At 40.4% G+C, this 27940-nt stretch overlaps 1 protein-coding gene across 9 annotated transcripts in view; it reads left to right on the top strand.

Moving 5' to 3' along the window:
- The window catches only part of CUNH10orf90 (chromosome unknown C10orf90 homolog), a 223588-nt gene that overhangs the window by 183625 nt on the left and 12023 nt on the right, over positions 1–27940 (top strand). For 5 of the 9 annotated variants that reach the window (XM_063244921.1, XM_063244923.1, XM_003479811.5 and 2 more), the window contains 3 exons: positions 9245–9535; positions 12481–12668; positions 14319–14496. The exons of 1 other annotated variant lie outside the window; for it this stretch is intronic. In XM_063244921.1, the coding sequence (XP_063100991.1) occupies positions 9245–9535; positions 12481–12668; positions 14319–14496 (657 nt within the window). Of the gene's footprint in view, positions 1–9244; positions 9536–12480; positions 12669–14318; positions 14497–15973; positions 16033–27940 lie in introns of all 9 variants that reach the window. 3 more of the 9 variants (XM_063244922.1, XM_063244928.1, XM_063244925.1) reach the window with 3 other exon arrangements.

The raw sequence follows: 27940 nt of genomic DNA, 5'->3' as shown, positions 1-27940 counted from the left end.
GGCCTGGATTCTGCAGCTCTGACACATTCCTAGGTGTTGGCAAAGCTGTTAGTTTATGGAACACATTTTTAGGAGAAAGAAACTGAGTCACTGAATTTGTCTGCTTTCGCTCTGAGGTTTATCTCTAGTATACACTAACCTCATGGTCTTCAAATGAGCTTCCTGGGGAAGGTGTTTCAGTGGCTTCTTGGCCCTGTTCTAGATCAGCTAGAGGGGGCCCAGCAGCCTGAGTTTTACCGAAGCTACAATGTAGTTCTGTCGTTTTATCATCACTAACTTAGCCCGTACAGACCTTGCTAAATCTACAGGGCTTTTGTCTGGCTTTGAGCAACTAGTCCCTCAAAATGCGGAGGCTTGAACCTGTAAGAAAAAATGGAAGAAATCCAGAGGTGAGTCATCTGGAGCAGGTATTGTAGGCCTTCAGAGTTTTCAGGAGACCCAGCCTCTGCCTTTCTGCTCCACTTTCCCTCAGGTTTGGGGCTCCAAAAATTTTCATGATAGAATAGTTGCCAGAACTCCAGCCATCAAATTTGTGTCTGCACTGAATACCACTGGTCCCATCACTTCCTAGACCACCTTGGTTCTCCCAAAAGACCAGCTTACATCTCCTTGCCCACAACAATGATGTGTACTAAAATGATGTTTTTAGCCAGAATTGTTGCCATCTTGGGCAAAAGAAGAATTTTCTAACTAAGTAAAAAGACCAAGAACAGCTGTTGTGTACACACCCATTTGTGTGTTGGGGACATGAAGTCTCCATGATGCTAAATGAAACACATGGAGACTTGAATTCTGTAAGCTGAAAGGGTTCATGGATATAATTGCAGACTCTAATTTACTAGTTAAGTGGGGAGCATTGTTGGATACAGATCCATTTCCAACTGAGATGACATGAGTGGGCGTAGAGTGGACGTGAGAGCTGCTGCTGGGAGGTGGGGTGGAGGCAGTAGACATTGATGGTAGGGGGCTTGGTAATGAGGTGATGGATATTGGTGATGTGAGGTTGGAATGGAGCTGAAGGACATGATGGGGGTTAGAGTGGAGGTATGATGAGCATTGGTGGTGGAAGACATACAGTAGACGTGATGGGCATTGGTAGTGAGAGCAGTTCAGAGTAGAAGTGATGTACATGGGTGGTAAAAGGATAGACTAGAGGTAATGCACATTAGTGGCAGTAGTTTTGTGATAGAGATGATGGATACCGTTAATAAGAGGCATCGGGAGTGAAGGTGATAGACAGTGAGGGGGGATTAAAGTGTAAGTTTTGGTGGGGGATGGAGTGGAGGTCACGAACATTGGGAGTGGGAGCTGTAAAGTGGAGGTGATGGACACTGGTGAGGGGTCAAAGTAGAGCTAACTATTGAGGGGGTAATAGGCTCTGATTTGGGTAGGTCTGGGGTAGAAGTGATGGCTATGGTTGTCAAAATCAAGAAGGCAGAAACTTTGAGTTTTCACTGATCCATCTCAACTGCACCCCAAAGCCCTGCACATAGTAACTACTCAGTAAATAGTTGCTGAATTGAAGATTAGGAGGTTAAGACACTTCCTCAATAGAATAAGAGAGACTAATGACCAACCTTGCTTTTTCTCCCTAGATAACTAAAAACTCCAGGTTTCAGATAATGGGGTAAAAGTCTGAAGTGCAAACTACCCGACAGAACATTTTGCAAGAGCGGTGACTATGCTTCTCCTCTGCTGTTTCCTTTGACACTTGGCAAATGAGCTTATTTTTGACCAAATTTTAAAAAGAAGTGTTATCCAATTGGTAATGTCAGAGCACCTAAGAAAAGCTAAAAGATGAGGAGGAGTGAAAACCCTGAAATGATCAGGCAACATGGTAAGAGTGGCTATTGATAGCACTGCAACATCAGTACACCCCTCTTACCTGTAGCCCCATTTTGATGATCCTGGAATTTATGTCCTACTGGAAGTGAAAAGCGTCTTGTTCTCTTGCAAGCTATATCCACAGTGACAAGGAAAGAACTGCCTGGTATATTATCCAGGTGTCATGGCACATGTCTGTGAGCCTCATACTTTGGGAGGGTGAATCAAGAGGATCACAACTTCAAGCCCAGCCCAGGTTATTTAGCAACTCAGCAAGACCCTGTCTTAGAATACAGAATGGCTGGTGAGATAGCTCAGTATCACAAAAAAAGAGAAGTCATGTATTAATGCACTAGAAATATGCTCTAACTCTCCAAGACAAGTACTATGAACATTTTAGGGGAGTGTCAGATTGTCAGTATACTTTTCTATAGTTCTGAGGGGTTTTTTTTTTGACAGGGATCATTTATGCCTTTTATAATTTAGAAAAAGCTGTTTTAATAAAAAAAAAGTCTTCATAAAAATTTACTGATTACTTCAATTGTGACCAGTGTTTAAAATGTTCTTTTTCTATGTGCTTTGGGATCTGAATCATGCTTTGGGATGAAGAGTTATGGGAAAAATCAATAATCTGGGACTATTCCTGTATGGAAGGCCTGAAACGATAGTCTTAATAGTTAACCAGAGCTTGTGTCTCTTTATCATCTTTTCCAAAGTAATTGAGGTCATCCTGTTACTAGGAAACAGATACATGGGTGTGTGTGTGTGCATGCACGTATGTATGAGTGATTTCTGCTTTCTAGGTGCTTTTTGTATGTTTTAAGATTTTGATCATCATTCTGAAAACCTCTAAAATTATGACATAATTGCAAAAACAGCACTGGGTAGTTATCCGGTATCCTTGTTGGATATTCTTAGTGGGGAGGGAGCAGATTAAATGTATTTCTCCTTTGCAGCAGCGACATATTACTGTAGATGAGAGCTACACAATGCTCCACGTATTATGTTGAAACATGACCCTTGTACCATAGCAGTGAATATGTGAGGATTTTCCTTTTTCTCTCAATGCATAGCATGTCTCTGATGACTAGCCCTGCACATTTGTGTCCTGACGCCACACTGACATCTGAACAGCAGCCTTCCCTTCCAGACTGTCTGTCCTGGCTTCCAGAGAAGGAATCTCTTTTCATAGATCACAAGTGACTGCTATCACTTTTTACAAGGCAGTCTGATTTCTTGATAGTCAAACCCTTTCCCTTTCCTTCTCCTTTAAGAAGAGCTCGTAATGATTGCTGTTTATAGCAGAAGAAAACTATGCACTGTCTGGGAAGGGCTGGCATCTGCAGGAAGTCTCATTTCCTGCAAGGGAAGGCCTTGCTTATTGTGTGCTGTGTCTTTGGACACCACTCCATCCTTTCCAGCTGATCTGCACGTGGGCTCATCCCCTTGTCGCTCTCATTTCTTTGTCTTTTTTCTTCCCAGTGCTGTGTGAATCATCTTTGGGCCTGTGTGGGTAAACCAGCTTACTGTTCATATCCTCTCTGTTTGGAAGTGTGTCTCCCATTTGCTGTCTGCCTCCTCCTCCTCTTCTTTACTGCTCTCCTGGGCTGCAGTGTTGCTCTATAGAAATTGAACAGAAATATGCTGAAACAATTATTGGTTGATTTTAAACAGAAGTCTGGGATGGCATACAATGGTAGCAAATGGAGATGCACTTCCACATGAGGCAATTGTTTTAGTCTGCAGGCAAAAGGTGAGGCCTCAACCAGTAAAAAGGCAGAAAAACTATCCTCCAGGCTGGTCTCTCTCTCTCTCTCTCTCTCTCTCTCTCTCTCTCTCTCTCTCTCTCTCCTCTTTGAAAAGAGAATAAAGCAAATGATACTTACTTAGGGAAATTGTGCACTTACTGAGCACCCATTGGTCCTGCTTTTCTTTTCTTTCCTCTTTGGTGGCTTCTGTGTCCATGAATTAGCATTCATCATGCAGAAAACTGAACTGCTTGTCCCCGTGCAGCAGCTTCTCATGTCCCAATACCGAAAGAAGGGACAGAAAAGTCTTGCCTAGAAAGAGATCATCTGTGAGTCCTCTATTATCTCACCGACGCTGTTCAGAATGGGCATCTGTCTGACCAACACCTCGCTGCTTCAAGCTCCCTTATTTGGTTTCCAGTCAGATACTGCAGTTATGGGTTGTCTGGAGAAGGACCCATGGGAGAGAGGAATGTGAGGTAGGAAAGCTTAATAAAGAAAGCAGACAGAGAGTTTTAAGAGGTTCTGGGAATGGAGGGCAGATGGAGGTTACTTATGGCAGCAGCAAATAGTCCTAAGATCTTTAGGAGACCCTAAGGCCCACCAGGCAGCTGAGTTTAGAAATCGATGTTTATATAATGGCCCAGAGACATCAACACAAGCTTCGGCTACTGTATTTTTAACATATAGCTTTTAGGATTGGAGGAAGAGCAGTACCACCAGAGACATAAAACTATGGGGAAAACGTGTCTTGAATTCAAAGAAGGAGGTCCACCTTGTTCAGCAGTGTCTCTTTGATTGATTGGTTTGTTGCAGTCTGTTATAAAGAAGGTGGGATTTTTTTCAAATTGAGCCCCAAACCCACAGAAACCATCCTTCTCTAGCAGGGTGAATGTTCTGGAGAGCTGAGGTTTTTCATCTCTGACACCAAAATACATTTAACACAATTTAAACCAATGTATATATAAATGATTCCAAAGTGAGACCTACATGTTATTAACGTGCTTTGAACTGAGTGTCCCAGACAGCTGTCTTGTGAGCATGTGGGTCACTTTTCATGGTAATGTTGCTCTTGAGATTTGACTAACAGGGTCCTGCTGCTGTGCAGGTCCGTTTCAGCCACTGTGGGATATTTTCTAGTTGTGTGCCTTAAACCCAAGTGTCACAGTTGCCAGAACTGTGCCCCTGAAGAGAGTGGTTCAAGAAAGGCTCATCTAAGAGCAACAAAGTTCTGTATGTCTCCTTAATATTTGGAAAGAATAAGTAAAATATCCTTTTCTATCAAATTGGCTTATTATGACTCTAGTTAACATGAGTAAAGTGTCTTGAGAAAAGGGCACCTTGTTCTCATATTGTCCTAGGGACCTGCATGGGCTGATATTATCCCACTTCCGGTCCAGATTTGGATCTTTCCTCAGCTGATCTAGATGATATATTGCTGAGATCCTCTCTCTCTGCTGCCCTTGCCCTTTTACTTGGCTCAGCTTGGGACCCACATTTTACCATAGACAACATCCTGCTCAACCAGTCCATGGCAAGGTTCAGATCTGTGTTAGCAAATTTCCCTTTGCTCTGATGAAAGGCATGAGAAAATCCCTCTAAAGAAGAAAAAATGTATTTGGGCTGAAAGGTTAAGATGTTTTAGTCCACAATCATTGGCTGTTATTTCTGGACTTGTGGAGGGGCAGAACATTCTAATAGGGAGCACATTTACACTGAAAAGTAAAGCTGCTCACTTCATCATGGCCAGGTAGCAGTAGAGACAGAGGGTGTGCATCAAGCACAAGCCCGCAAGGACCTAGTTTATTAAGTTTCTACCACTTCCCAAGAGCCAATTAAGTTATGAATCTATCAAGGCATTTATCCATTTATGATGTGAGAGCCCTCATTATCAATTCATCTAAGGTCTATACCTCTGAACATGGCTGTTCAGGACCAATCCTCCCAACACACAAGCTTTGAGGAGGTCCTTTCAAATTCAAGTCCACTTCTCTGACCCTCCTCTTTAGTCAGACACATGCCTGACCACCTCAGGTCAGCCCTTTGTGTTCAGGACATGACTTGCTACTACTGTCTTCCCCAGAATCATACCCTATAATCTCTGAAATTGGCTGAACTGTCTTTGAGAAGCCTTTGTCTAAAAGACACAATGACATTTTGTGTCTTTACCTGGCTTCGTGATTGCTTTTCAGTATTTTGATACTAAGAACATATGATGTTGGTTAGGGAACTTGCATAGGTGGGAAAATTATAGACCAAAATCAGTGAATGAAGTAACACACAGTTCAGGTGTGGAACTGTATTCGGTGGCACATGGGTGGACATCCAAGAAGGGCTCAGAGATGATGTCTGAAGCTCAGGGAGAGTTTTGCCCCTTCACTTAGGAGGTGGCTTGCTGAATGCTTTCTTTAATGTCTTTCAATTGTAAATACAGTGCATCTCACAATGACAGTGAGCTTGAGAGAAGCAGAACTGGCACTGTATAATGATCCAAGAGTCTTTACTTATAAGTTAAAGATATGAAATTAATAGAAATAATTCTTCTGGGAAGAATATTTTTCCTCACTTTCTAGTACACAGCTCAATTCTGGGATAGACAAGTTTGTTGGATAGTTAAGTTATGGAATATCACATGTTTTTAAAAAAGGAATATGAGGTTATTACTATTTAGAGGAAATTTGTGATGCCCCAGCCCCTCCATCTGCCAGACTCAGAGAGAAGATATTGAACTTCAGTCCAAGTAATAGATGTCCCTGGCAGAGAATGCTTCACTTTCATGCTTCTCTGAATGTAGGCAGAATCTGAAGTGGCAATAGGTCTTCAGTGGGCAGAGGCCTTTTGAAATTAAGAGCATGAATGAAGAACCTTAAAGTCCAACCTGCATCCCATTGCATATGGGAGTACAAGACTGTGCTGCCATGTCCTGCCAAGGCTGCTTACAGATATGTTTATGGCCAATGATTCTAAATTTCAGTAGCCACAAAAAGAGAACAAATCAATGAATTATCTGAAATGCTCTTTGCCAGCATACTTTTCTCTTGTCCTGTAGTTGTACACTATCTACATTCTATTTTCTGGAGTGCTCTTAACTCTTTCAAGTCACAAGTGAAACATCTGAGTCACTGAATCATAATAATTTAATTATCCCGTTAATAACCCCATAATAATTTACATCAAACCAGGTATAGCATATTAGCCAGATTTTTATTGCTATGACAAATACCTGAGATAATCAACTTATAAAGATAAAAGGTCTCTTTTGGCTCGCCATTTTGGAAGTTTTAGTCCATGATTGGGAAGATCCATTGCTTTTAGGTCTCCAGAGGGGAAGAGGGCAGGAAGTACCTGTTGGCAGAAGCACATGGTATCGCAAAATCATTCATTTCATGGCTAGGATGAGAGAGAGGAAGAAGAGTGGGTGGTGCCCAATTTGCCCCTCTAAGGGTATGCTCCAATGACCAGAAAACCTTCCACTTGGCCCATCTCATAAAGGTTGTACCACCTCCAAAGAGCACCAAGCTGGGGACTAATGCTTTAATAGAAGGGCCCCTGGGGGATGGATATTTGTGATCCAAGCAATAGGAGGTAGATGAATTGGTAGACAATAGGTAAGAAGATTGATAGCTCATAGATGTATGAAAAGATTGATTAATCTCTATGAATCTATAAATAGGTTAATTTAAATAATTTTTCACCAGGACAAGTCCATATTACATGACAGACTAAGGTTGACATCATTAATAAGTAGTTTTTTTTTTTATTCTTTAAGAGAGTGTCTAATGAAAATAATATAAAAGTCTACTTTTTGGAGTTCTTCTGCTTATAATATTTTTCACTTAAACACGATTCATGATATTTGAGATAAATTTTAGGAAGATTTTTCTATGTAATTTATAAAATACAACCTTATGATAGTTAATAAATTCTCTCTCTAAATGGCAAGGGCGAATAGAAAAGCTGCCAGTTCAGCACTTTCCGTGTCAAACCCTGAGCTGTGGTAGGAAGCTTACCTATAGTTCATCCTGAGGAACATGGGAAGCTGAGTTATCCCCCCAGTAAACCAGGAAATTTAGAGTTGCCAAATCCAAGAATTACCTGGGCTGGATCCTAAAAAAGTGCTGAGGATAGGGGGCTGTACCCTAAAATCTGTTGTTCTTATCACAGCTGTACAGCCCACTGTCACCCACACTCAGCTGTTCTCATTGGCTGGGACATTGGAGACTTGTGGATACAGGGGCTGAAACAGACTGTAGACACTGACAGGTTGTTGGGAGGTCAGTGTTGTTAATCAGAGTAGGTGGCTGGGAACATTTCTTTTTGGGTAGAAGACCTTTGAGAAAATACGTCTTTTCAAACTAATCCAGAAAGTCTCAGGGTTTTTTGTTTGTTTTTTTGTTGTTTTTGGCCCAACACACAGGAAGATTAGGATACATTCTCCTGGCAGCAATGGCTCCCTCCCCAGGTAGGGCCATTCCCCTTAAGAGTGTCAATATGGGATAGGGGGAACTGGTGAAGGGTCGTGGCCTTAGTTAAAATAAATAACGCTTTAAAACATTTAGAGTATGCTAAAAGGGAAAAGATTTAAAACATCAACACATATATATGATGGTGTAGAAAAAGTTTCTCTTCCACTCCTGTTCCTGTCTTGTCCTCTCCCAATGCAGCCTGGTTTCCTACCTCTGGGGCCCTCCAGAGATATTTGGTATACAGAACCATTCGCTTTTTTAGAAAAGCAAACCCAATATACTGTCTGATGTTTTACTATATTCACTTGACAATATTCCTTAGATCTTATTCTACATCTGCGCAAGAGCACTTACCTCATTTTCAAACTGCTACAAAGCATGGAGGTACTTCTAAACTAGTTCCCCACTGATGACATAAGATAGTTTCTAGACCTTCCACAATATGGAAACAACAATGTTTTGCACACATCTATAGATCAATCCATTGTTTCATTAGAGCTATGCACAGTGATCTGATAAGTTGTTTCCTAACTCCATATTACTATGGTATGTTATTTGGCACCAGTATTTCTACAATAATACTAGCTAACATTTCTAAAATGTTTACTGGGTATCAAATACTGTGCTTGACACTGTATTGCATTATTATTTTACTATATTATTCAGTTTTAATATCTGTAATTTATAGAAATAATGTCACCCAATTATAAGATATAATTTTAAGAATTACAATGTATCTACATATTACATGAAACTAATTGATATAATAAATTAATTATATTTAATAATTACTAATTCATTATATTATTATATCACCTGAAGTTTTATAGATGAGACTGGCTAGCTTAAAGAGTTGGAGGAAGGGTCTGAGTCCAGGTACTCTGGCGTGAGTAGGCTGCTAAATTATTGAGTCCGTGGGTAACTCTAGGACATGGAACATGGGTTCCCAAGAACTCTGCTGAGCATGTGATAGCAGAATGTATAAATGGAACTCTTAAGCAGACTTCAAGGGCAGACTTACAAGAACAAGGATGATGATACAGTGAATGTTTGGGAACGCATGGGCATATCCACGTCTCAGATCCATGGAGGTGCTGCTCTAACCCCACTAGCTTGTTTCCAGGACAGCAGCATGGGCAATAGACATCAGCACATTTGGCATGGGCTTGGTAGACACTTTGAGCACAATTCTCATTTTATCTTTAGTAGAAACAAAAGTATTTTCTGGAAGCAACAAGAAGCAGCAAGGAGAAGCACCAGTGACTCTATCCGCTCCTCCAGTGAAACAGAAGCCCATTAAATGGTTCCTTCCTGACGAGGACAGTTCCCAAAATGATGGCTGTCCATCTAGTGACCTTTCTAAGCTCACAGAGAGACGACCTCCAAGCCTCCTGAGACCCAGAGTTGCTTTGCCTGGGTTCCTCTGTCCTTTTAAAGATTCATGCACCTTTACACAAGAAGACAGTGGTGCTCAAATAGAAACAGAGCTCCCCAAAGGTAAGGAGGTAGACAAGAGAATTCTTACTTAATTATCTTGTGGAAAATGGGGCAAGGTCCTCATGGGCACCCAAGCCTGTGGTCCACAGGCTCACCTTATTGAGATATCAGAGAAGAGAGGGAGCAGAAACAGCTCACATAATGGGACATTTGGACCTCACAAGCAGCCAGAAGGCAGCCCCATGTGGGTCAAAGTCTCCAGTTCTACTGGGTTTAAGGCTGGTACCAGTAAGGCAAGGGACTGCCCTGGAGCACAGTGTTTTCTGTCCTTAGCTCAGGAAAGACTAAGAAGTCGGTGCAGCAGCAGGCCCATCAGGCTGATCAAGTACTCCTGTGACGGACTAGCAGGCACATGGCCGAGTGGCATGGCCCCACATGTTGCTGACACTTGATATGAGCACACTAGTCCCACGGTACCCATGAGGCAGGCCCAATCGCAACCTATCAGGCAAGGGAACCAAGTAGAATGCAGGCATCATTTCTCTGGAAATAATTCTGCTCACCATTTCTGGATAGTGCAGTGGATAGTCAGTGGGTGGTGATGTCTAAGAAGAAGGGAAAAATGCAAGTGGTCTATGGTCCTCAGAGGGATAGTTTAGATTTTCTATCACTCTAAGAATTTTCCCAAAGTATTATGGAGAAGGACAGAAAGAACAATACAGAATCATATGGTGTTGTGTTGTAAAGGTTAAAACGATAATGATAATGTATGAAAGTGTCTCTTGGACCTTGTTAATCCCTAGCTTCTCATTCAGTCCATTATGGAAGCAATTATTAAACATCGACTCCGAGCTGTATATTATGATCAGGCTCCCACCCTCTAGGCTCTCAGCCTAGTATAGGACACAGTGGGCATCACTACTCTGTGGGCTCCTAGGAAACTGAGGGTGGTCTAGCACTCTGAGAGAGCCTGAAAGAGGTATCTTCCCCTTATAAAAGATTCTGAGCAGGAAACTGAAATGTGATTAAAGGTTTAAAAATCAGGCTGAGAGCAAAGAGCATTGCAGGCTGACGAGGGGCACACACAAATCAAAGGAATGGAAAACACATGGCTAATTTGGGGAACCAGGGACCAGAACATAAGGCAGGGGGTTCTGCTGTGAGGGACCACACCAAGCTACCTATGGTTTCAAGTTGGGAGGGTCTTCTAAAACCAGTGCTGGGTCTGACTAAAGGCCATGAGGTTTGCTCTGAAGGACACTGTCCCATAAGTAACATGATAGACAGATGGCTGACAGCTCTCAGCCCAAGCAAGAGAGGAGAGTGGACAATCACTGGATAGGAGGCTATAGATGTTTTGGATTTAATGGGAAGATCCTTGTTGTGGAAGTGAAGAAGATGGGAAGATGGGAGAATTAAGGCTGCCTTTGGGTTACTGATTCTGGTAATGGTAGATGGTGGAGAGGAATTCCCATTGAGCTATAAGAAATGTTCACAAGAAACAGGAAACAGTGTGGTGGGAGGGAGAATTGATTTGTTAAGGTGGGGTTTGAAGGCTAATGGGTAATCTGGGTTGATAATTAAATATGGTCTCACTTGGGTTAGCAGTCATACCTAAAGAGGTGGTGGGTCAACAGGGAAATCCTCCAGAAGGAGCAAGAGCTGATGCTTGGTGGTATCTAAGAGAATGACATGAGAATGTCTAAGTAGTGTGATCTTGGTAGAGAATGACAGTGACAGGTGGCAGTGGAACATTCACCTTGAGGAAGTCACACAGAGTCTGGTCAGCTTGGGCTTGTCAGAACTAGAGACACTGATTGATGTTTCCTAGAGATAGGATAGCTGGTCCAGCCAGAGAGGATTTAGGCATGAACCATGACAATGACAGAAGATTCAGATGAGCTGCATCCTATGGTCAGATGAGCCTTCTGATGGCCACTTCAGCTTTCCCAGCTCTTTGAGGCATGTGGCTGGCACCATGGAGCATAATGTGGTCCAGTCCTTGAGAGAGGCACAGGTTTACGGGGTTAAAACAACATATTATGACCCCACTCGTGACTCATGCTGTTGAGTGGTTGAAGGGTGTTTCTCTTCAGAAGGATGAGAGAGTCAGGCACAGATTGTGTCTTTTGGAAGGGACACAGTGCCCTAAAGGGTGGAGCTAAGTTTGGAGATGGAAGGTCACTGGGCAGCAGAACTAAAGATTTGTCAGGGCAGGAATGCAGAAGAGATAAAGAAGACTGTGCTGGGACAGAGCTGGAGGGTTTGGTGAGGCTGTAGTTGGGCTGGGGAAAGTGTAGAGGGGAGAATAAGGGTATTCAAATGGGAAATGTGAGTTAAGGATAGACCAAAGGATTTATCCTTACTTTCCGGGCTGAGGCACTGGTCAGGAAGTGGCCAGTGAATTCTTTCTGATCTCCCTTCTACTGCCTTAAGTGCTGAGGAATCAACTCATTTCCTGACCTTTTCCAGAAAGGAAATCAAAATGGCCCCAGGGAGAGGCCAAAGCCAGTTCTGAGAGAGAAATCATCCCAATTATTTATGTAAAGCCAGTAGCAGACTCGGGCAAATTAAGGGGAGAGATAAATAATTGAATGCCATCCCCCGTCCTTATATCATTAGTGTAGCAAACATGAGACAGATTAATATGCTGTCCCAAAACAACCCAACTGTAGTAATTGTACAGGACACACTTAATATGAAACAGAGCATAGAAGTTTCTGTTCATTTTCAGCAAAGGCATTGTAAGCAACAGAAGCTAAGGAAATACCTCCATGGCATAATTATCCAATCGTGAAGTGTGGCTGACTGTGAGGGTTCCTCCCTGTGACCAGGGCAGCCAGGAGGGGCTGCGATCAGGCACGATCTTGTCAGCTTAACGAGGCCCATTAATAACCCGCTGGTGTTTCTATTTTCAAAATTGTCTCATGTGTCTAATGGTGTTGAAGAGCCAGGCAAAAATCACTCAGTGCCCTCTAAATGGAATGCTAAATCTTTTCTTTTAGGAGATTATACATGCTGTGACTTGGTTGTAAAAATAAAGGAATGTAAGAAGAGTGAGAATTCCACCACTCCTCCTGAGGTCTCACCAGCATCTCCCTCACCAACCCTTCTCAAGGGACCGGAAGCCCCTGGTTTGTCAGAAGACAGTCCTCATCCTCAGGAAACCCCTGCAAACCCCTTGACCTTGCAGGTAAGGCCTACTTAGCTTTCCAGCTTGATTCCCAGCAAAAGGGGGCCATTTCTGCAGTATGGGGAAGAGATGTACAGCCTCATTTCTGCCTCTGAGACTAGAAACTGGGTTCCCTTCCTAGTGGCTGTGTGACCCTGGCAGGTTCTCCAACCTTTCTGAGTCTGTTTCACCATTCAAGTAAAGGAGATGATGATATTGACTCTACCTGGTGAAAATGAAGATCAAATACTATAAACAGTGAACGTGATTGTAGCAATGGCAGGTGCCCAAAGGCTTCATAGCTCACTGAATAGGCATCACTACCTTTGATCACTGAAAGATCCTTTGCATGCAGGAGACCCCCTAGATTGACTTTAGATCAACACACTGAGCCTTTGAAAGACTGTGAAAGTTAACAAAATCATATGGCCATGAGTTGAAGGAAATGGAAAAATTTGTTTGGTACCTTCCATGGTTATAAGAGAAATATGAACAATTTTTTAAGTTATAAAGAATAGGAGAAAAAAGAACCTCAGAGAAGCCCCACTACAGTGTATTGCCCAGCCAGCCACAATCTTAGAAGTCACTTGGTATGTTGTGAGTCTCCCTGGGAATATGAAGATGGCTCCAATGGCCAATTCCTACATCCTTGAGGGGGTGCTCTGTGAAGCTACCTGAAGTGTACATGGTGCCCCTAAGCATTGTGAACCTCCAGGAATTTCCTTGAAGCTACACGGCATCCACACCTGATGAGCAGGGCATTCTCAGGAGCTGTCTTTCCAGGCCTGGGCTTCCCATGAAACTTCAGTGTACCTGTTGATTGGGGGCTGTGGTACCAGGTAGCTAGTGTTAGGCGCTTGGTTAGAGACTCCTTTCCTGACACAGCAGAAGAGGTGGAAACATAGATGGAGCCCACAGTGCTCGCCCTGGGGAATGAGGTAGAGGAGCACTGCCAGTGTGGCAGCATACTCAGTGAGCCTTTGCTGAGTACTCGGTGTGTGCAAAGCTCAGGGAAGTGTCTGTGATCATGAGAAACCATACAGTAGCATCATGTGCGCATGCTTTCCAGGAGCTTTCCCAGCATAGCATGGAGATAGACATCTGAATTGCTCTTCCATGAGATGATCTATAAAGTCCTACAGTGATAAGGCTGGACAGGGGAGATCGATCTAGTCAGGGTTTTCAGGGATAGATGGAACTTGACTCTTGGGGGTAGCTATGGGTGATCCTCCAGGAAGGGAAACAACTTGACTGTGGACCGTCAGAGAAAAAGAAGTCAAGAGAATGATAGGCAATGAGTGTAAAGTATGACTCTAACAGCTGACAGTCACCATGTGATCTACTGAGGTCCTGTGAGCCTCAGTGTCTGCATCTGTCCAATGGGAATAACTGGTCAAATGTTTGCCTTTTTCATTTATGGCCTCATATTACTGCTTGATGCTGTGAAGCAGGGCCTTTGTTACTGGCCAGAATTGACCATCAGCACCTTTGCCATCAGCATGTCTGTTCTCATTTTTACACAAGGTCATGGGGAAAAGTGGTGAACTATTTTGTATGAAGCTTTTAGTTTCTGAATGTCCTGCTTTTGATTGGCTTCTATTGGCTAAATCAGATAGCTGTACTGGCTTTTGGTATCATTTCTTTTAAAAATATTTTCTTTGTTCCAATTAGGAAGCTCTGGAAGTCCATAAACCTCAGTTCATTTCTCGCTCACAAGAAAGGCTGAAGAAGCTAGAACACATGGTACAACAGAGAAAAGCACAGCGGAAGGAGAGCCTGGGGCAGAAGCAGAGTCTTCTTCCTGTTCGTGCCAACAAGAAGCAATTCACCATTCCCCATCCCCTTAGTGGTAGGCTGCAGGTGGTGGGGAGATCTGGAATGGACCAGGGGAGAGGGGTGCTTGGGGGTGAGGTCTTTACCTAGGTCCCAAATGTTCTCACTGACATAAGCAGAACTAATCGTGGGCATGATAATGCCTATTTTGAGAGCTAGCTCATTTTTAAGAGATTACATATGGGCATCAAACTTAGCCAAAATAACTTGGGACACCAATTTACCATTATAGCTGGGAAAGAAGCCACACCACTGTAGCAGCCAGGGTAGCAAGTTCAAATTCTTGGCTCTTGACTTATGTTTGCAAGAGATCCCCTTTGCCCTTTATAGATTGCAAAACAGATCTCAGGGTGAAAGGTTGACTCCAGCTTGTCTACATCAACATTCGTCATCCTGAAACCCCTTCGTGCTATGAGCTCAGGAAAAGGATGGCCAGTTTGCTGAGCACTGTGAAGCCAGGGTCAAGCTGACCCTGGGAGAGAGGGCACTCACTCACTCATGGGAGAAGGAGTTATCAGGAGCCTTCTCTGGGCCAGGCACCATGTGCAGTGAGAAAGACTGATCTCAGTCTTTTCTTCATGGAGCTTATCAACAGACCATTTAAATAAGCAAAAATAACAAGAAAAGATGAGAGCAAGGATGCATGACATCACAGCACATACTTAGGGCCTGCCAACTCAAATCTTAAAATCTGCAGGCATGGAGAAACCCCAGGATTATTCCTTTGGATAAACGAATGAGATCTCTTTTGCTAGGAAAATGTTTTGTTCCCCAGAAGGCAAAATCATGAGTATAATTCTGAATAAAAGTCCTCTGGGGAAATAACCATATTCAATAAAGTGCAGCTTAGCAAACATTACCAAGATCCCATAAGGCAGAACTGGAGGACAAAAGGAAAAGAGGTTTTGTAATAGAATTCCTGTTGTTCTCCATGGTCCATGGGCAGGCAGTCTCCTTCCTGCCTCCAAGGTTACTGTGGGAGAGCTATATGGAAACCCTGGCAAAGGTGATCATGACTGCATCCTTCTTGTGCAAAGGATTTGGCAAAATATTCTCTGTTGTTTTCTTGTAACTCTTCCCAATATGCTAAGGAATGGAGACACCAAGATGCTCGCTTATTGGAAAGTGGGTATCTAACCAGCATTCCAAACCAGGTAGCAGGTACAGGCTCAATTTGAGTGTGTTCTCCAGGGGCTAGTTAGTCTCTGGCTGTGCAAAGAGAGGCTGGATTCAGGTACAGACTTTTAAAGGTACTATGAGAACCAAATGCTAGCTGCAAATGGGAGAGTTCTTGGGCCTCAGTGCCTGCATTTGTCCTGAGGTTGGCTGGGTGGTGGTATCATGCTTGTGGGCCACTCAGCCTCACAAGTTCTGAAGATACTGTTTGGTAGATACAGTTAGGCTGATGTCAACAAATACAAAATAATGCTGCTTTAGAGTACCACAGAGTCTCATACACAAACCTAATAGAATCTAAGGTCCTTCATTTTCAGTGAACCTTTTTCACTTTGGGAAGAAGCAGAAGCCCGAGGCAGTGAAGGAACTTATGCAGGTTGGTGCTCTCTGTTAGTCAGCTTTTCATTGCTATATGAAAATGGCTGAAATAAATCAAGCTAAAGAGAAAAGATTTATTTTGGCTCATAGCTTGGAAGGTGTCAGTCCCTGGTCAGTTGTGCCTGTTGCTTTTGGGCTTATGGCAATGCAGCGCATCCCAGCAGACAGTGCATGGTGAGGAAGACTATATGTCTCATGGAGAAACCAGGGTCCCTCGGTTCCCTTTGCAACCAGGCTCCCAGTGGCCTGTAGTTTCTAGTAAGCACCACCTTATAAAGTTTTCACCTCTTTCCAGTGGCTCCCAGCTAGGGACTAAGCCTTAACAAATGGGCTTCTGCGGACAGTAAAGATACAAACTATTGTATAGTAGGTGTCAATGCTTGGTCCCTCTTTCCCAGGGCAGGACCACCTATGTGTGCCATACTGCTGGCCTCAGCATCTCAAGTATCAGAGATGAGATTGCCTCTGTAGGCTGAGTTACCTTTCTAGAGTTGATGTAGGAACTCCTTCCACACAAAGTGGTTTAAAATAACAGAAATATATTTTCTCAGAATTCTGCAGCAAAGAAATCAAAATCAAGGTGCCCAGAGGCTTGGTTTCTTATGGGGACTCAGAGGAAAAAACATGTGAAATGGGTCTTAACCAGCATTTGTGGCTTCTGGCACTCCTTGGTGTTCTTTGGCTTATGGATGCCTCATTTCAGGCTTTCTCCATGTTTTCACATGGTCTTTCTCCCAAGTCTGCAGGTCTTTCTCCTCTTCCTGGGTCCTTTCTCCCATGTCTGCAGGTCCTCTTCTCTAGGTTAGAATCGTTCTTACACAATATAACCTTTCCTTAACTTGAATACATTTGCAGAACCACATTTCCAATAGTAAGGTCAAAATAAGATCACATCCATAAGCATGGAAGGTTAGGACTTGATCCGATCTCTCAGAGGGACAAAATTCTACATCCAACTTTAATGTTTTGCCCCAAATAAATGTCCTTACAGGCTTGCATTCTTGCAAATGAGAATTTTAAAACTATACATAATAAAAGAGGATCAGGCCATGTCAATGGTGTTAAAATAACAAAGGTATCTTTTTATTCTCCAAATTCCATAATAGTCCTGGTGACTGGAATGTTTGCAGTGGATTTGGCCAGCATGGATTTTATGGCCATTCTGACTGTCCCTGCAGTATTTATGTGTTGACGAGAGCTTTACTTTTGTGTTTATTTGTGTTAGGTCAGCTAAATCAGACAACTTCTGAAACCAGAGCCTCGTGTGAGCTCAGGCAAGTGAGAGGGAATGTTTAAGGCCCCATTAAACAAGTCTACAGTACACATCTTGTCTTCAGCCTGTCTGCTGGCAAGATGATAAAAGCAAAATGCAGATGTTTTTCTTACATGCTAAATTAGTTAATAAATCATATGCGTGAACGAGCTCTGGCTACAGTGTCAAAGCGTCTGGTAAAAAGAAGCTTCAGATTTGCTTTCCTGCTGGGGTAGCTGCCTCTGATCTGGGCTTGCAGAGCAATCTTGGCTGAAGGACAGACCTGAGAGGTTCAGGTGGGAACCAGAGAGAAGCAAGTTGCTGATTTGCAGGGATGATTACAGCAAGGACCAGGGCCAACTGGTTGGTGTTGGTTGATGAATTCTGAATGGCCTCTGAGGTTCCTGGGCAGAATGCTATGTATGTGTGTAAGTGTACCTATGTATGTAACTGCACATGTTAATTATGGTTAAGGGTTCCTGTCTGGAGACAGGAGCACTTTCAAGAACAACTGGGATGACAAATCGGGAAGTAGCATTAGAAATGTCTTGACTACAGCTCCCACTTTCTGATGGAGGAGATCTCCCAATTGCATTAGGGTGAGTGGCAACCATGTAGGTAAATCATAGTGCAAGATATGGAACAAGTCACTGCTGATTCTCAGTTCAGTTAGGAGGGTTGGCAGTAGGGGTGAGACACAAGGAAGAAAGATGAGCTCGAGGAAAATGAACCCAAGGGGAGCAACAGACATTGTACTGGGAGGACAGCCTGAGTAGGATCTGTGTAGCGTCACAGCAAGATGTAACAAAGTCTGGCCTAGAGAGGAGCAATGGGTGCAGAAAGGTGACAGATTCCAGAGATACTTGGGTGAAATCATCGGTGGTTGCTTTGTGGAAGAGAGAAGCTGAGACAGGTTTCTGGGAGAAAATGGAGGGTTTTGCTTTCAATCTCCACATGGCCAACACTCCAACCAAAGGGCTATCTCCTGTTCTCAAGCTAGAGCTTTATCTGATCAGTTCACCAGAGTTACCTGAGAGCCATGAACAAAGCTTCCTTCTCCCTCAGGTCTGAGGAGGATTGGGTCAGGTTAAAGGCCAGCCCTGAGGTAGGAAACAGTGTTTCACAATTAGTCATTGCTTCTTCCTTGCAGGTAGAATCCAAAGCAGGGAAATCCCGATAGTACGTGTGGTGTGTCAGGTATGCTGCAGACTTTGGGATCTCAGCACCTACAAGTAGTAATTGGGAGCAGTCAGTGGCATCCCTTACCACTCTCTCTTCACAGATCTGTGGCTTCATCCCATGCTCACTGCGATTCTGCAAACTGGGCCGGGTCCTGCCCACTTCCCGCTGAGCTTCAGACTCTGTGGTTTATGTCCCCTGCCTGAAACCCAGACCCCTTCCTCTCTGACTCTGCCATTCCCCTACTCTACCTAATTGGTCTTATATACTGTCTCTCCAAGGGTGTTCATCCTCAGGGACCCCAAACTACCTGATAGAAGTTTGTCTGTCTGTCCTTCCCATGCATCCTGTCTGACCTCACGAGGCCCTCTCGTGTTCAGCTGCTTCTTCTGTTCCCTATGGCATATGACCTGCTATGTGCTGGCTTCATTTCTCAACTGAGTGTTTTGCTAATGATGAATCATTGTTGCTACCAGTACCTAAGCTCAGTACGGCCAATTCAGAGAGCCCCCCTCTGCCCAAACGCTGCCCATATGGCCTGGCTGTTGTCTCAGCTCGTTTCCTAGCTGCTTGTTAGGGTCCTTATCCAGGGCTCTCTCAGGCTGTCTCCTTAACCTTTAAATGTGCAGGATTCTCCTTCCTTTTCTTCCACAAATTCATCCCGATTCCCCTACACTCACTGCCACTTGAACACTTGTGATTCTTGAGTGTGTGTAAATCATGTACTGTTTTACCTTCTTCATTTTAGATTAAGTCTTGTGACTTCACTAGGAATATCTGTCTGGACTGAAGCCCTGGCAGGCACACATCATGTCAAGTCACTCTGAGGCTCCCTGCTGAATCTACCAAATCAGACAGACTTAATCTGAATTGCATTAATCACACTTCCCAATGTAAGCCAAGTCAAAGCCATTCAAATCACAGAACAGTAGAGGAATGGAATTCTCCAGAAGCCATTGCAAATTTTCTTCTTTAGCAAATCTGCCTTCACTGATGGCTCTTGGCTGGAGCAAGTATTAACATTAATTTGCATTCTGAGAGCATCTAGCTGGAGATGTGACCCAACAGATATGAGATGGCAGCAGAAGTCATTGCAGTAATAAAAATGTGCTGTTCATCATGCAGCTAGCTGAGTAGAGGCCACACTGTCCTTACTATTGCCTGATCTGATCCCATGAATGTTTTTCTATAAAGCATTGAAATAAATTCTTGTGGTTAGTTCTCTCAATATTAGTCACAAAGGAATTTTAAAATGTGCTGATCAGATAAAAATAATTTTTTACTTTATCAGTCTGCAAAGAAAACAGGAAGCATGAGTTAAATACTGTTTCCCTCATTTAAGACATTCGTAAAAACACTATTAGTGTCCTTCAGCTCTGTGACACTGCATTGCTTTAAAAAAAGGGAATAGAAGACCAATATATGTCTATTGATTAGAATTATACTTTAAGGACAAAGTTAATTTCAATTAAAATAAGAAAACGTACAAACACTGAATTTCCAAGAGGCAAAGAAAATGGCTTTATGAGAGATTACTTTTCCCAATTGGCTTGATTTTGCTTTTAAATGATTTCTCTTTATATTTCACAAAGCAGTCAATAAACCTTGCAGTAATACCAAGAATATAAATCTACTTGGCCATCAGCATTAAGATTACCAATCATCTATAAACCTCCATATTTGCGGTTCTCCAAAAATGCTATAAAACTGGAATTGGAACAAACATGGCTTTTATAAACAGTTACTTCACTAGATTGTAATAGATGCAGCTGTTTGGTGGTGGGGAATGTGATTAGCATTTAAAATTGTCATTTAAAAACACACACTTTTTATTTCACTTTTATTAAGGTTTTTAATTGACAAAAATTATATATGTGTTGAACTATACATGCTTTCATGTATGAATGCATTATGAAATAATTAAGTCAAGATAATCAAGATAACTATTGCCTTACATATTTATGTCTTGTGAGAACAAGCTTTAGGTAAAGTATTTTATTATTAACTACAGTCACTGTGTTACACATTGGGTCTTCAGAAGTCACTGAAGACTAATTGAAACTTTTTCAATTAGACCTGTGGTAGAGAGCCTATGGCTCGCCTGCCACAGCCAGCTGTTTGTCATCACTGAAAGCTCTAAAAGGTTGACTGGCACTGCATTAGACCAACACGTCCTGAGTCTCCTAATCCCCCAGCCCTTTTTATCCAACATTCTACTCTCTTTTCCTGTATTACAGTTTGATGGTATGGATGCAAAATGTCCATCCAAATGCACACGTGTTTAGAGGTAGGGCTTTTGGAAAGAAATTAGATCATGAGAGCACTAGGTTCAATCACTGAGTAACTTATAGCTAAATGTGCGGTTAGGCACCTGGGGGAAAAAGGACATTTGGGAGGTAACCTAGAATGGTATATTTTTATCCCAGGTCTCTCTTTGGCTCTTTCCTTATGCTCTACTCCCTACCTGCCATGAGATGGGAAGCTTTCTTCTGCCACACACTTTGACCATGGCGTTTCTGCTTTCGGAGCCAACTACCATGGACCAAAGCCCCGAAAGCCATGAGCCAAGATAAACTTTTCTCCTTTAAGTTGTAAGCATTCAGTATTTTGTCCCAGCAACAAAAAGCTGACTAATACAATGAGTTAAGTTTTTTCAGATCCCATATGTATGATGTATGTGAGATCATGCATTTTTTATCTTTCTATGTCTGTTTTATTTCATTGGACACCATGTCCTTTATTTGAGTTCATCCTTTCTGTAAAAAATGACAGAATTTCTTTCTTTTAAAAAGTCAAATAGTATTCAAAAATATACTATGAGTATATGTATGTGTACACATTTTCACTATCCATTCATTTGTTGATAGACACTTAGGTTGATACCATACCTTGCTTATTAATATAGGAATTTCTTTAGGCCATACTTTTGCTAAGACTCTCTAGGGTTTTTTTTTTTTTTTTTCACACTGTCCTAACAGACATGAAGTGTTATTTCACTGTGGTTTCAATCTGTGCTTCCCTGTAGATGAAAAATTTTAGCATTTTTTCCATATACTTCCTGGGTATTTGTATGTCTTCTTTTGAGAAATGGGTCTTTTGCCCATTTTTAAATCAGACTGGTTTCTTGCTACCAAATTGGTCTGATTAGCAAATATTTTTTCTTATCCTATATGTTGTCATTTTACTCTGTTGATTATTTCCTTATATGTGCAGTCTATTTTTTAGTTATGAAATCCCCCTTATATACTTTTGCTTTTTTTGGTAACTTGTGTTTGGGGTTATAATCCAAAAATTTTATTATCTACATCAGTAATGGCAAACCTTTTAGGACTTTCAGTGATAGAATGATGTGCCACAGTTCACCATCTCTGACATAGATCAATATCCTACACTTTTCTCTAAAATTTTTTTCTAGTAGATTTATAATTTCCATCAAATTTGCACTGATTTTATATAAGCTGTGAGATAAGGGTACAGTTTCATTCTTCTGCATGTTAATATCTCAACACCATTTGTTGAAGAATTGGCCTCTTCTTCTTGTGTGTTATCACCACTTTTGTTAAACGTAAGTTGAATGTAACATATGCATTTATTTCTCTCTCAGATATATGCTCTGGTTCTTTGGTCTATTTGCCTATTTTTATGCCAGTATCATTGCTGTTTTGATAACAGCACCATTATAGTTGATTTTGAAACGAGGCAGTACAATATCTCCAGCTTTGTTGTTCTTGCTCAGGATAGCTTAGACTATTGAGGGTCTTCTATGGATCCAAGTAAATTGTAGCATTTAAACAAAATTTTCTGTGAAAAATGTAATTGAAATTTTGACAGAGATTGCATTGAATCTATAGATGACTTTGGATAGTACAAACATTTTAACAACTTTGATTATTTGAATCTATGAGCACAGGATATATTTCCATTTATTTGTGTCTCATTTAATTTCATTGATGTTTTGCAATATAGATCAGTAATGGCAAACATTACAAATAGCCAGCTGCAGCACATGAGGTTCAGCACCATTCTTGTAGATCTTGCATGCCCTTGTTAATTAATCCCTAATTATTATTTTTTCAAAGCAGCTATAATGGGATTTAAAATTTTTTTATATATTTTCATGGTTATCATATAGAAATATTATTGATTTTTGTATGGTCATTTCATATATGTGCTGCTGAAGTGAGCACTGAGTGGTCATTTTGTATCTTGCAACTTTATTATATTAGGTGATTAATTATTTGGGGTTTCTTTGTAACATCTGTAAGAATGTGTATGTATGTCCTCTGAAAACAGACAATTTAACTTTTTCCCCCATATTCAGATGCTTTTTATTTCTTTTTCCCTAATTGTTTGCTAAGACTTCAGTTCTGTGTGGAATAGAAGTGGGAAAGTGGATAACCTTGTCTTGTTCCTGATCTCAAAGGAAAGGCTTTCAGCTTTTTAGTGTTGATTATGATGCTAACTTGGACTTGTCATATCTAACCTTTATTGTGTTGAGAAGCATTCCACAATTTTTTGAATTTTTATCATGAAAGGATGCCGAAATTTGACAAATTATCTTTTTGTTTTTAAAGACTGCTTGGCACACTTGCAAGTTTACATATGTGGACCCATTCTTGCTTCCCAGGGGAAAATCCCATTTGCTCATGGTGAATGACCCTTTTAATGTTGCTAGTATTTTATGGAGGAATTTTACATCTATGCTAATCAAAGACGTTGGCCTGGCTTTCTTGTAGTGATCTGGTCTAGATTTGATATCAGGGTAATGTTTGCCTCATAAAATAAGTTTGGAAATACTCTCTTGTCTTTACATTTTCTGGAAGAATTTGAGAAAGATTGTAATAGTTATTGAAATGTTTGATATAATTTAGCCATGATGCCCTGAAATTTTGTGCTTGACTTTAATGAGAGATTTTTATTTCTGGTTCAATATTTTTACTTTTTATTGCTCTATTCAGAGTTTTTAATTCTTCTTGATTAATTATTGGTAGGTTTTATGTTCCTAAGTTATTCATTTTTACTAAGTTACCCAATTTGTGGGCATAAGTCGCTCATAGAGTTCTTAGGGATCCTTTATATTTGTATGGTATCTCTTGAAATATCTCCTTTCTGATTTTATCTCTTTGAGCCTTGTCTTTTCTTAGTCTTGCTAAAGGTTTGTCAATTTTCTTTGTGTTTTTAAAAATTCAATTTTGAATTTTCTCAAATTTTCATGCTTTTCTAGACTTTATTTCACTAATTTCTGCTTCAGTCTCTGTTTCTTTTATTTATTTACTTTCTGCTAACTTTGACATTAGTCTATTCTTTTTCTGGTCCCTAGAGGTATTACTTGAGAGCTTTCTCTTTTCATTTCTTTTCTTTCTTTCTTTCTTTCTTTCTTTCTTTCTTTCTTTCTTTCTTTCTTTCTTTCTTTCTTATAGGCATTTATTGCTATAAGCTTTCTTCTTAGAATTTAGAAGTTTTTGGTATGCTATTTTCATTTTTGTTTGTCTTTGAATTTTTTTAAGTTTCCCTTTTAATTTCTTCCTTGACCCATTGATTTTTATGAACTTACTTAATTTCCACACATTTGTGAATATTCCAAAATTACTCCTGTAATTTTTTAAGTTTCTTTGTGTCTACAATGAAACTATATGATTTCAGTCCTCTTAAATTTGCTAAGGCTTGATTTTTGATTTACATAATCTATTCTGGAGAATATTTTCTGTGCCTTTGAGAAGATTTCTTGATGCTTTCAGATGGAATGTTCTGTATATGTTTGTATACTGTTATGCATAGTTCAAGTCCATTGTTTCCCTGTTGATTTTTTGTCTGGATGATCTATGCATTGTCGAAAGGAGATATTGAAGTTCTCTGATACTATTGTGTTGATTCCTATATATCCCTTCAGATATATTATTTACTTTATACAGCATATATTAAGGAGTTCTAGCATCGGGTACATATATGTTTATAATCATTTTGTTCTCTTGATGAATTGGTTCCTTTATCATTATATATTGGTCTTTGTTTCTTTTTCCTGTTTTTTGTTTAAAGATTATCATTTCTGCTCCTGTTTAAATATTTACATGGAATTTATAGGTAATCTCTTTCCCTTTCCTTTACTTCCTAAGTGTGTCCTTAAAGCTACAGTAAGTATCTTCTCGGAAGCATGTACTTTAAAAAAAAAAAAAAAAAAACTCTATTTATCCCCTCTGTATCTTTTAATTGGAGGACTTAATTCATTTAAACTCAAGAAAATTAAGTACTTACTACTGTCATTCTGTTAACTTTTTCTCTTATTTTTTAGCTCCTTTGTTTCATTCTTCCTCCGTTGATGAACACTGTGATTTCTGTAGTGGTATATTTTGGTTCCAGGTCTTCACATTGTCACTACCATGAGTTTTAGAAAAAATAATTTATGACAAACTACTTTAAATTGATAATTTAGGTTTAATAATTTACAAAAATGTTTACTTTTGTTCCCTCCATCCCACTTTTCATTTCTGATGTCACATTTTACCTAAATTTTAATATATTTTATACCACTTAAATTAGTTTATGTTGCTTTTTTTCCATATTTTTGACCTATTAGATAAATGCCATTTATATACCATCATTATGGTATTTGAGTATTGTGATATTGACTAATTATATATTTGCAACTGATGAGTTTTATACTTCTGAGTGTTATATGTTGCTGATTAACATCCTTTTCTACTTGAAGAATTCCCTTTATCATTTTTTATTTAAAAATTGAGTGATGATGAAATTCCCTCAAGGTATATTTCTATGGGAAAGTTAATCTCTTTCATTTCTGAAGAGGTACTTCCCAAAGGAAGTATTTTGAATGTGGTTGTTTGTTTGTTTGTTTTGGAACATATCATCCCATTCCATTGTGGTCATCAAAGTTTGTGATGAGAAATCTGATAACCTTCTATGTACCTTGATAGGCAAGGATATTTTATTGTTTGCTGCTTTCAAAAGTTTCTCTTTGTCCTTAATTTTTGACAGATTGATAATAATAGGTCTTGGTATAGTCTTTTGTGGGTTCAATCTGATGGAGATATTTGAGTTTCCAATATCTGAATATTAATGTCTTTTCCTAGCCTTCAAAGTTTTCTACTATTACTTAAATAAACTGCTACCTTTTTCTATTTCACTTCTTCTCCTTAAAATTCTATAATGAAAAATGCTAGCTCTTTATTATCTGTTGCTCTTGTTTGTTCCCCTAGATATTTTCGAATGACCTGTCTTCAAATTCCTGGTTTTCTTTTTTTCCTTGATCCATTTATAGTCTCTACTGCCTTTTTCATTTCATTCAATATAGTCTTTACCTACAGTATTTCTGGGTCTTTTAAATAATTTCAATTTGAACATCTTCTCATTTTGTTCATATGTTGTTTTCCCTATTTTGTTGAATTATTTCTTTGTCTTTCCTTACAGATTACTATGCCTTCTTAGAACAATTACTTTTTTATTCTTTTTTCAAGTAATTCATAGGTCTCTATTTTTTCTTGTACATCAGCTATTGGATAAGCATTTCATTCTTTCAATAGTGCTACATTTCCTTTGTTTTTTAAGTTTCTTGTTGTCTTGCATTGATATCTGTACTTGGATGAAGTAATCACCTCTTCCAAACTTTAAAACATGAGAAAATCATTCCTTGTAGGTGGTTATGAGGGTACTAGGTAGGTGACGTGAGGCAGTTTTAGCTTCTGTGAGGATCCAGTGGGTTAGTTCCTGTGTAGCTCAGCCAGCCAAAGTTGATGCTGGTAAAAGATTGCACAATGGTGGCAAAGGCTTTGGGCTCCTCATGTGAGCTTTTCCTCCCATTGGAGAAGTCATGGTCAAGAGGGTCTTTCTCAGTACTTTATTTGACCCTCAGCACACTCACAATAATGGTGACAGTGCTATGATGCATGAGTGACCATGGAAACACTGTCTGAAACACCCTGCCTTTGCAGGGACCAGAGTCAGGGGCAGCCACAGTCACGTGCCCAGGCACAGGCACCCTGCCGCCACGTTGATAAGGCATAGATGCATATTTTTCAGCAAATGTGGAGCAAGTACACCAGATTTTCTTTCCATAGATATTAAATCCTATCCAAAAAAACCCCAAGTAATTCTGAAAAATTAAGATTGATTTTAACTGTTAATATCCCATAGTTGGTAAAGAGAGTTAGACTCTTTCTTCTCATTGTCCTTTAGCCAAGAATTACTCCAAATTCTGGGCAGGACCAAGCCCTTCAGCTTTCTTTGAGAAATGTTTCATGCTTTATATTTTGTATTCTCTTGGAAGTTCACATTGCCCAGCATATAATAAACACCCTTATGAGTCCTACAGCAATTTTACCTTCGAATGCTTTTATCTAATTCTCAGAAGCTCACTTTGGAAATATTGCTCCAGGATTCTTTGCTCACACATCTACCACACTTTTCTAAAGAAACCTCTGACTGAAATTTCAAATTGTCATTTATCCTTAGAAATCTGAGCCTGTGGGAAAGTGGTCTTATTCTCTTTATGTGTAGCACTTCAGTCCATCATGGCTGAGGACCACAGATACCCTCTGGGAAGTAGTACATAGTACCTATTTTTATCTGTAAATAGAAGTTTGCCTAACAGTGGACTCTACCCAGAGCCGTCTCCATGTTGTCTACCCTAATATCTGTAAAAATTCCATCATGACAATGCCCAGTATAAAGTCTTCTGTAAAAACAAGAGCTACTCACATTCCCCCTAGTAAAGTGCTTAAATATGTCACAATATGAAATAACCACAAAGAGAATCAGATGAGATGGAGTGTGGCTACACAAGGGAACTGAGACAGTGGCAGGAAGCAGCATTGAGTCACCCAAGAATAACTCCATGAAAAGGATACAGCTTGCTTTCCATCCCTAGTTTTGCTTTTATATACAGCTGCATTAGTCTGTGACCTTGGCGCCCTGTGGCTTGGGCCTGATGCTTTGCTGCATGGCATAGTGAAGCTTTTCAAATGTTAAGGTAGAGTTACCAGATTCGTTGGATGAAAATATAGGAAGCCAGGTTAAATTTGAATTTTAGATCAACAATGAATAATTCTTTGTATAAGTATGCTCCATGAAGTGTTTGAGAAATACTTATATTTTTAAGGTTTCATTATTTATTTGAAATGCAAACTTAACTGCATTATAACTGTGTATAATGCTACATTATATCTAGCAATTCTTTCACAAGGCTATCACACTCATGGGGGGACTTGTTTTTGTTTTCCAATCCCTCTTTTTACCTTCTATCAAAGTAGCAGTAAGTGCAAGAAGGCATCAAAATTACCTGTAAGGCTGTTGACACAGACTATTGACCTACCATCAGAATTTCTGATGACCTAGGGTAGGCATAGAGAATTTGTATTTGTAAAAACATTCAGGTGATGCTGAATGTTGCTGGTGCAGTGATCACAAGAAGTCACACAGATGTTGGCATTTGTGTGATAATAGAAACCCCATTTTTAGAATT

The sequence above is a fragment of the Cavia porcellus genome, unplaced genomic scaffold (genome assembly GCF_034190915.1).
Source record: "Cavia porcellus strain 051 isolate PalLab524CR breed Dunkin Hartley unplaced genomic scaffold, mCavPor4.1 scaffold_2, whole genome shotgun sequence".
In the NCBI taxonomy this organism is placed as follows: domain Eukaryota; kingdom Metazoa; phylum Chordata; class Mammalia; order Rodentia; family Caviidae; genus Cavia; species Cavia porcellus.
Note: the sequence above shows the minus strand (reverse complement) of the source record. Positions and strands in the feature narration are given on the sequence as shown.